At 36.5% G+C, this 9,950-nt stretch overlaps 2 protein-coding genes across 3 annotated transcripts; both read right to left on the bottom strand.

Annotated features, from left to right (window-relative positions):
* Nucleotides 1-714: 714 nt before the first annotated feature.
* Nucleotides 715-2,817, bottom strand: CRR4 (Pentatricopeptide repeat (PPR) superfamily protein). The gene has a single exon (XM_086599572.1). It carries the CDS (start codon nucleotides 2,709-2,711, stop codon nucleotides 819-821), a length of 1,893 nt encoding a protein of 630 aa, XP_086455698.1. The 5' UTR covers nucleotides 2,712-2,817; the 3' UTR covers nucleotides 715-818.
* Nucleotides 2,818-2,923: 106 nt separating this feature from the next.
* On the bottom strand, nucleotides 2,924-7,668 carry LOC147523776 (S-adenosyl-L-methionine-dependent methyltransferases superfamily protein). 2 transcript variants are annotated; one of them, XM_086599582.1, is made up of 8 exons: nucleotides 7,340-7,668; nucleotides 7,156-7,269; nucleotides 6,967-7,078; nucleotides 6,798-6,892; nucleotides 3,662-3,768; nucleotides 3,461-3,575; nucleotides 3,341-3,385; nucleotides 2,924-3,243 (listed from the first exon to the last, which is right to left on the bottom strand). In XM_086599582.1, exons 1-8 carry the CDS (start codon nucleotides 7,511-7,513, stop codon nucleotides 3,172-3,174), a joined length of 834 nt encoding a protein of 277 aa, XP_086455708.1. In that variant the 5' UTR covers nucleotides 7,514-7,668; the 3' UTR covers nucleotides 2,924-3,171. The 2 variants fall into 2 exon arrangements, with proteins under 2 accessions (XP_086455708.1, XP_086455703.1); XM_086599577.1 differs by having other exon boundaries at nucleotides 6,964-7,078; nucleotides 7,340-7,662.
* Between the last annotated feature and the right edge of the window lie 2,282 nt (nucleotides 7,669-9,950).

Below are 9,950 nucleotides of genomic sequence, written 5' to 3'. Positions count from 1 at the left end.
TTGCTCTGCTATAAACTATTGTTGAAAGCATAGTAGTGATATATGTGAGATGAGGTATTTTCTCATGATGCACCTGAATTTAAGATGGCTCCAGGAGTTGGTTCGAAGACTTGGTTGCTGTAAGGCCAGAACAATAACTGCGGTCATTTATACAACTATACATGTGGATTGTCCAGTTGTTGAAGGAAGCAACCTCTGTGATCGAATGACCTCAACCTTCACACATCATGTCATTGTTACTCAACATGCCTAACTCTTCGAAGGCTTCCAATCTCAATAGCTCCATCAACAAGTTCCAATGAAAGTTTTCATGTTCTTCGAGGTCACTAAAACAGACGATACATTTTACTTTCAAGAAGAGTTTTGGGCAGCAGCATTCTGGATCAACCATACTGAAATTAACAATCTCTGTACACTTAAGTTGGCCTCAATGTTGTTTCTTAGTCCCAAATTGTTCTTTTAGCTTTTTCAACCATTACCCAACTCCTTTGAGTAGTACTCAGGTTACCCTGATTTTATCTTTCGTGTATTTTGATTACATATCTCGTAATCATCATGCTACTTGACTACTTCAAGAGTTCAAGCTTCACACAATCCTGCAGAGAGACCAGCAGATTCAAAATGTTTACAAAGAGGAAGTGATGGATCACTTTGATCGAACTGGTGAAACTCACGAGCTTGTTAAATGAGTAGGAAGAGTGCTCGCAGTACGTGCATATTTTAAGGTGGCGCCACTTGTAATCAGCTTTACTATCCACGCCTAAGCTTTAAATTTTCAGCAAAAGCAAGGCTAACAAAACAAGAAGTTTCCACAGAATTTACATAATGATTGTAAACAACTTCTCTAGTACAGAGTATATCTCTTCAGATTGGGGATGAGACTTGTCACCAACGACAAACTCATGAAGAGTACCCTCCAGTTCAATCCAACTACAACCTGGAACTTTCAGTATATCCCTTTCTTTCATCATGGATCTAACCCTACTAACCTCACTCCACATCCCATAAGCAGCATATAGATTGGATAGAAGTACATAAGAACTTGTATTACAATAATCCAACTGCATTAGATGCTTAGCTGCTGCTAACCCTATCTCATAATTGTCATGGTTTTTACATGCACTAAGTAAAGCTCTCCAAACCACATCATTTGGCTCAATGGGCATACTGGCTATCAATTTCATTGCATCTTCCAAGTAACCTGCTCGGGAAAGGATGTCAACCATGCAGCCATAGTGTTGTAGCTTAGGCTTCATACAGTGAGCTCTTCTCATGAGCTCGAAAAACATACAACCTTCCTCCACCATACCTGAATGATCACAGGCGCTCAAAACTCCAATGAAGGTAATATCATCTGGCTTGACAGAAAGCCTCTCCATCTCCATGAAAAGGTCGACAGCCATTTCACCTAGTCCATGAATTGCAAGTCCACCAATAATGGCATTCCAGTGATCAACACTCTTTCCTGTCAAATTCTTGAACAGCTGCAAAGCAGTCCTAATGCTTCCACATTTTGAGTACATGTCTATGAGGGCAACCCCAAGTTTTCCATCTAACAAAAATCCTTTTTTCTCTATGTATTTGTGTATCAGTTTCCCTTCACCAATATGCCCCAATTCCGCAATTGCGGATAGAGCTATCACAAAAGTGGTCTGATCAGGAGCTAAACTGCTAACTAACATCATTTCGTGAAAAAGGTTAATGGCTTCTGCTGAACGCCCATTTAAAACGTACCCAGCTATCAAGGCATTCCAAGTTATAACATCTCTTTCAGTTTCTCGCATTTTGTTAAATAAACACTGAGCTATGTCTATTCTACTCATTTTTGCATACCCATCTATCATAGTAGCCCAAGTAACTGCATCCTTTTTGGGCATCTGGTTGAACAAATAACGCGCAACTTCAAGCTTCCCACATTTTACACAGCCATCAAGCATTGCATTCCAAGAAACCAAATCTCTTTCAGGCATACTACTAAACAAATCCCAAGCAAACTCGAACCCGTCTTTGGACTGCAAATAGCCACTAATCATACAATTCCAAGTTATCAAATTCCTCTCTTCTTTTGGCATTCGATAAAAAACATCTCTAGCAAGGTCTACCATCCCATACTTGGCATACCCCTTAATCATCAGATTCCAAGAAACACAATCCCTCTCTAGCATCCTCTCAAACACCAACCTTGCAAATTCAAGACACCCACATTGCAAAAAGAGATTAATCATTGAATTCTGCAAGAAAACATTCAGCCTGTACTCATCACTCTTCTGAATGAACCCCTGAACTTGCAATCCTTCTCTAAGAAATGAAAGACGAGAACATGCTTTAAGAACTAACGAATACGTAAACTTATCAACACAAACTCCCCTACACATCATTAAAGAAAATAAAACAATAGCTTGTTTAGGGTCATTTCCATGAGAAAATGACTTGATGATCAAGTTCCACAGAAAAGGGTCAGTGTAATTTTTATGAGAATGTTGAGAGAAGAAGATATAGCGAGCAAAGTCTACAAGGGGCTGATGAGGTGAAGAAGAGAAGTTGATGATGAGTTCGGTTGTTAGAAATGAGTTTCTGATCAAACCAGTTGTGATGATTCGCGCGTGAATTTGGTTTATGTGTTGTAGGGTTTTGCAGGTTTGAAGAAGATGAAGAGTTGGTGTTGGTGAGTTCCATGGTTGAGGTGAATGTGCAAGTGTTACTGCTACCATGGCTGTTATTTACAGTTAATGGTTTTCTGTTGTGTTTTGAACCAAAACTTATCTTTAACCATTTTTTATGGACAGAAGAGGACAACTAAGGTGCTCTCATTGAACATTTTGGATCTACTCACTGACTCACAAGTGGAGTCTGGCGTAAACTACTGGTCACTAATCAACTAAAAAAAAAGTTCCTACCAACAAAATCATAAAATCATGGGAGATTGGTTCAGGGAAAAAGGATTCTTGGAATAACTCACTATAATATTAAATTAATACAAATTAGGCCTAAGACACAAATTTTTGTCTGTGAGCACACATCCAGTCACTGGTTGCACTGTACAAGGAAGCTACATTACCTTTCTTCCAAGACAATGCAGAATGATATACAATTGCCAGTATCCTACTGACTACAGAAACAAAAATGAAATTTCTTGTAAAGTCCCTAACAAGTAACAACACATTGCTGGCATCACCGACGCTTATACAAACATGGCTTCAGCTCTGGCCATTCAATTTCTTTCTCTTCGGAATTTTGCTTCTCCTGTGGAACAAAAAGGTGAAAGAAGACATGTAAACATTAGAACTGATATAATTAAACCGACATTGTTCACATCTATAGGAAGACTATAATAGCTTACATTTTTCTTGAAGAAGAACAAAAGGAACATCTTATTAGAGAAATCCTGCATTTCATACGAAGTTAATTAGCATAAAACCAAAGTAAGGTATTGACAATAGGGTAATGAGAAATGCTAAACCTTAGATACTGAAGAAAAGCCAAGCTTGCAAACAGCTTTCAGAAACCTGTTTGGATCTGCTCCACCACTCTTTGGATCAAACCTGCTCTTTACTTCTGCTATCAATAGCCATCCACTACAACATAATGCTGAGACTCAGTCTTGAACCAGAAAAGATAAGTGACATAATAAGCAGTCATTTAAAACTCTGTGGACTCGTACCTTGGTTTTAGAACTCTCTGTGCTTCCCGAAGGTAGCTTGGAAAGTTGGTTCCCATTAGAGAAAGACAGAAGACAGCAATATCTACCGAAGAAGAGTCAAGAGGAGTCTGTAAAATACACAGATATCAAGTAGTGAACATTAATCTTCTCTACTAGCAAGTGATATACCAAAATAAGCGGCATAGAAAAATCATCTGACAACATACGTATATCACATTCCAATACTTGGCCAACACTTGCAATACACTATCTGACAATCTGAAACGCGTCAGATATGCATAAGTATGACAAAGCTTCTAGAATTCATGTCTTCCTCTACACTCAACATCAGCTGCTAACATTATTCATTAATTTCAATAGTTTACGAGTTTAACTCCCTAACCTGTAAAAATTTCAACTTCTCACCGAAATTATGAGAAATTTCAATTCGTAAAATCAAGCAGTTGAGAAGCATTTTTGTGGATTAAATAACATGATCAAAGAATAAATTTAAGATTAACAAAAAATTGAGTGATGATTTAGAACTCCTAAAAGATACTGTTTCAAAATTTTAGGTGATTTCAAGAGGAAATTCATTTTTCAAAAGAAAAAAATAGAGTTTTCAAAATGAAGAATTTCACTAGGATGGAAATGGTAGATCAAATCATACAGTGAAGTTAATGAACCACTGAACAAGCATCTATAAGAATATTGCTATAATTGCATTTAAGGACACTCACCACTGGAGAAATATGTATTATGGCATGTTCTGCTAGCAAATAAACTATACGATGCACCATTCATCTGGGAAATGATGATAAACTATAGAGCATGTCCTTCACAATAGAGATTACTGATGTGTACTCCAGTACACAGGCGTATATGGACTCAGTAACAGCAACTACATCACTGGTTTACATGAATATAACAAAAAACACAAATATACAATATAGAAAAGAAGTTAATGAGAGCGCAAATCTACAAGTAACCTATAGAGAGATGCAAACTCCTAGAATTGAAATTGAGCAACTTATCTAGTCAGCAATGAGTTGACAGTCCATTATGTCAAAATGGACCTTAAAAACTTAAGACCTGTTAGTAAATTTCCTTTTTTTATGGTATACATGGGGCTGGTGTTTGGCTTCATATAGAGGTGGATAGAAACTCACGATGGTTGAAAATTTTGTGCACGAAAATCTCCTTTCAGTATTTGGATTTGGAGATCAAGCCCACTGAACAACAGATTAAACTTTTAATTGGTCTTTCGGCTGCAGAGAATTTTGGATAGATGAAATTCATAAGTTTTATGTAAGTCCAAACCCATCCCTTTCAGTAGATTTCTTGAGGTGCACAGTAATAACCTCTGAATTTCTGACCACCACCTTCCCTCAAGACTCAAAACCTCCCTATTAGATCCAACAGACAACAGTAGAGGATTAACATGAAAATGGTATTATTGAAAAGGATTTCCCCAAGGGGACAATGCATCATTTTCAATGAAATGTAGAACCTCTACTGATCCTACCTATTTCTCCATTCTAGTCCAGTATCTATAAAAGAAAACCCATGCTGTGCTTTAGAGCTTAAATGACGAAGCTACAAAAAGTCACTGCAACTATGGGAAAAGAAAGACGCCCTCACACAAATGCTGGTGCATTGGGATTTAGATATGTTACTGATTCAAACTCACCATGTAGGGCAGTCGGTTGATATGGATGATTTGAGGAAAGAATGAGGTACGTCAGAGGAAGACTTTTACAACTAAAGATGTTATCTTCGGTGGAAACTCCAAGTCTTTTCAATACATTATCTATGACAAAAATGAATGTCAATAGTTTGCAACCTATCAATTGTTGATTGTAAGCATTTTCTTATTCTTATATAATTATTTATTTATTTATTTATATTTTATGTTTTTTGTCTTTCTGTCGTTCATAGTAAAACAAACAGGTACTGATTATATCATTTTCCTCTATTCCTATGCGTTAGATTGTTAACAACAGCCTTACACCACAATTGACTTAAAAGGAAGTAAAACAACCATACATAGACTAAGCCTCTACAGAATCCCACCTACATATAAGATCTTCTAATTTCAAACCCCTAACACTCAATCAACCTAAATGTTTTACATAAAACAATATGCTGTTGGACATCCCTTCTCCTTTCACTATTAAAGTCTCCTACTAATTACCTCAGAAGATCACAAATCATTCATCAGTTAGCTCATTTCGAAATTGCTCCTTATGTTCTGGATCGACTGACCTACACACCTGTCACCCATTTAACTTCCAGCTCATTAGAAGAACCAATGAGTGAGAATTAAAAGGCCTCTTTGAGAGCATTTATCAGTATCCAATATCACTAATTGACCCCCAGATCTTCCAAGTGAAGGGATAAAAACCCCAGGCATGTACACTTCTTCCCCAAAGATGCATGATGGTTTTGTGTTGCATACTTCCCTTTTGTTTCTTGCAATGCCACACTTTTCAATTTAGACACACTTACGAGGATCAAACTCTCTGTACCTCCAAAATTTGATGACATCCCCCTTCTCTCCATGTAATATCACCGTTAGAGGAGGAGAAAACAGGTAGATCTAGGCAAAAAGATGGGTGTATGTAGATTAAATGTAGGTAAGTTTGATGGTCGGTGATGGAAATGACGCTGTTTGACGGCTCCCTGAACATCCGCACAGCTCAGGTAGCCTCCCCTCTCTCCTTAAACCCTAAGTATCTCCCCTTAAACCTAGGTCTTTTTCTCTTTAGCGGCATCCTCTCAGCCTTTGATGGCCCTCCTAATCCACCAGTTCATTGTGCTGACACGTGGCCACTCACTGGCTGTGCAGTTTCTTTACTTTTGGCCCAGTTCCTGTGATATCGCAATGTTTTCTTGTGAACCTATATCCTTCTAGCTACTTTCCAAGTGCCTAGCCGCGAATTTGGTTGTCACACACTATCTGCAAGAGTATTTTTTTTCCCGAGAAGTTGGTTTCCTAATAAAGGTTAACTTTCTGTTTGGTGTAGGATTATGTCGACTATAGACTCTCTCTCGTTATTTCTCACCTTCGGTCACTTACACTAACTTCTACTCTAACCAACCAGCACAAAAGTAAAACAAACATAAAACAACTACACTTGATAACGAAAATGCATACATTTGCCATGTCACACTGAAGCACCGAAGGGTTATTGGAAACAAGATCAAACGAATAAACTTTATTCTTCACACTCTTTGCAAGGCGCGCATCCCCTGAAAATCCAACAAAATCTTCATTAAAAAAAAACAGCCAACAAGTGAATCAAATCTATAAAGGTCCTCACCACATCCAAAATCGACGACAACTAAATACGGGCTACGTTCCTTAATCCATTGAATAATGACATTGACGGGCTTCTCCGGCCAATTGGACATTTGCTCTTGATAACCAGTATGATACTGTCCAATACCAAAAAAGTAGATTAGTTTATAGAGTTTGACATAAAAAAAGATATTAGTTAAAGAGAAAAACTAACCATGTCGAAAAGGGTAGGATTGTCTTTGAAGTAGTCAAGTGCTTCAGTCCCAGTACAAGTATATAACTTTTCATTTATCATCCTAAAATGTCCTCCTGCTAATCTAGCTTTCATCTGTAAATTTAATAATTCAATAAATAAACAGTTTTATTTTAACTAACTTAACTCACTAATAATAACGAACCTTTTCGAGAAAGGAGGTGTGGGTCTTCTGGCGTTTTTTATTTTGCTGAGGTGGAATTGTTTTGTTTTTTTTGTGGTCTTTCCCACCTCTCTTTCGTTTCCCGCTTTCCATTACGAGTGATTCAGAAGAGAGGAAACTAAAATAGGTTTGGAACTTTGGATGGGCCGGATTCATATTCACAAGTAAAAAGTAAAGGCCTATCAATCTTTTGGTCTGGATTTAGTCGAATCGTGAACCAATTTCAAAAACTCTCTTGTATGATTACTTCCTTCTATAATCCTTTGTCTTGCTATAGTTGTGAGTTTCTAATAAAACTTTGTTGCTGTCCAAGCAAAAATTAATATATTGGTCAGAAGTCAATACGTACAAGTCAGAAGAGTAGAAAAGTCATCCTAACCGCACCTCTTTCAATTCCTTTATTTACAGCCTAAATAACCATAATGCTAATACTTCGGTTAACAATGACATTCACATATATGTTTTGATTCGGCCTTTGATAGATCAACTGGCACAGTAGCTGCAGGGGCGGTGTTGAGGGAGTGCGAGAGGTGCAACTGCACAAGGCTCCAATTTTTAGAGACCCCATATTTTGCTAGCATGTAATATGATGACACATGGAATAAAAAAAATTAATGACAAATAAAAGGTTTCCTATTATATAGGATCTAATTTAAACTACAAAAAGTTTATTTATGTTAATATTCCAGTTTTATCTTCACAAACTAGGAATTTGATTTTGTTTCACATTTTTTATTCAGATAAGTAGATAACCCAATAAATTAGTACAAACTAGCCATACAGCTCGACCTGTGGTCGGGCCTGCTATTTTTAAACCCATCATATCTGGGCCTATATTTAAAGCCCGTTAATTTAGGTCTGTTTAATTTTTAAACCAACAATTGGAGTAAAAAACAATTAAATAAGCACTTGGAAGTTGAAGTTGTACAATATTCAATATTGTTTCTACTTTCTACTTTTTTCTGATAACCAATATCGTTTCAACTTTATCATGGAGTATCCAGCCCATCAATGAAAACTTACAATTCTTGAATGAAACTTGAAAAAAAACCTACCTTATTTTCTAGCAAAAAGAGAAATCAATCATTCACAAATTTGTCTGTATTTCATCTAAATCTTGGCTAAGTAATGCCACAAAGCCAATCTATGCCAAAGAGTAGCAAAACAACAATATCCGCCTAGAATAGAGACCGACATCTTACAACCGTGCAACTTCATCGCCTGGATATATGACAATAATGGAAATATTTTAGGTTGATATCATTACACTCTTAATAGCATCACCATGCCACCACAATTTTATAGGATTCTTACACAAAAAAATAAAATAAATCTAATTAAAATACACCAATTAAATGGACAGATCTTTGTCTCTTTGGGCAGTTTATAACAACATAGAGCTATCTCAAATACATTAATCATTCCCCTACAAAACAGTATGATAAACTCATTCACATCTGACATGCAAGTTATGAACTACACTCCTCATTCAAATTATTCAAATGAATTCATATGACCAAACTTAGCAAAAGGGCACAAAAATCAGTGTCACATAAAAGGGCTCTAGCTTATGATAATATCCTCCAAATTTCCCCTTCTCCATATTGTCCTAACTATCCATACATCATGTAATACTGCCACAAAAAAACCAACTGCTACAAAGTCATAAATAAAAAATCATAAAGGGGGAATAGTAAAAAGCAACAAAGTAATGAAAATGATGCATGAAAGAGTTAGTTTTCATCAAAGTTATATTTAAAATCCGTCCAATGTAGCAGAATAATCTATATCAAACATAAGTTGCCTAATTTTTATGATAGTTCTTTAAAACAATTTTTACAACAAAATGCTTTAGGCAAATTTGGATGATTAATACATTTTTTTTGTAGCTTGAACAACAGATGACGCTGTGAAGCTTTCTCTTCCATTTGTTTACACCAATTATGTCTAATAGACCATATTGGTTAATTAAAAAGAATAAAAACCCATCGTTTGGCCATCACCAGAGTCATAAGTCCTATGAAAAACTAATAATTAATACAAATCTAACATGCTTCAATCGAAATGGTGTATAAGAAAGACATATCCATAGTTACAAATAGAGGAATGAAGACAATGTTAAAATACATGAATCTGACAAAAAAAAGGAACTCAAATCTTACCGGAAGATTTCACTATAAGATATGAGTAAATGATGGCAGCCATGAAGAATTTACTAAAGCTATAAGCCCCTACCTAATAAGGGATGGGAGTAAGATCAATGTTAGGGTGGGAGTCAAAGCTTTAGCGATCGCTATGGTTGCTTGCTTCATTGGTATTATGCTATATAATAGAATTGAAAAAAGAAAGAAATGTGAAAGAACTAGCAGGATCAAAACGATCTATTGCAGAGGAAGGAGAACTTTGCTGAAAAAGTAGCTGCATCAGTTTCTTTCCCTTCCCTCCATACTGGGCTAAGGGCAGCCCTTTCTATTAGCTGGATGCACACGTATCCTAACGGGAATAAAAGATAGAGTTCAGATACTATGTCACTAAACAAAACCACATTCACCGGGTGGAGAAGGTGCTTATGCCAAAAATGGAATGAGATGCA

This window comes from Coptis chinensis, chromosome 1 (assembly GCF_015680905.1).
Source record: "Coptis chinensis isolate HL-2020 chromosome 1, ASM1568090v1, whole genome shotgun sequence".
Lineage (NCBI taxonomy): Eukaryota > Viridiplantae > Streptophyta > Magnoliopsida > Ranunculales > Ranunculaceae > Coptis > Coptis chinensis.
This window is presented reverse-complemented; position numbering and strand designations above follow the sequence as displayed.

Coding starts and splice junctions, on each gene's coding strand:
- CRR4 (XM_086599572.1), bottom strand. CDS start 2,711: ATGGTAGCAGTAACACTTGCACATTCACCTCAACCATGGAACTCACCA.
- LOC147523776 (XM_086599577.1), bottom strand. CDS start 7,513: ATGAATCCGGCCCATCCAAAGTTCCAAACCTATTTTAGTTTCCTCTCT. Junction 6,893..6,963: donor TGTCGTCGATTTTGGATGTG/GTGAGGACCTTT, acceptor TTGGATTTTCAG/GGGATGCGCGCCTTGCAAAG. Junction 3,769..6,797: donor TTCAGTGTGACATGGCAAAT/GTATGCATTTTC, acceptor TGTATTTTACAG/ACTCCTCTTGACTCTTCTTC.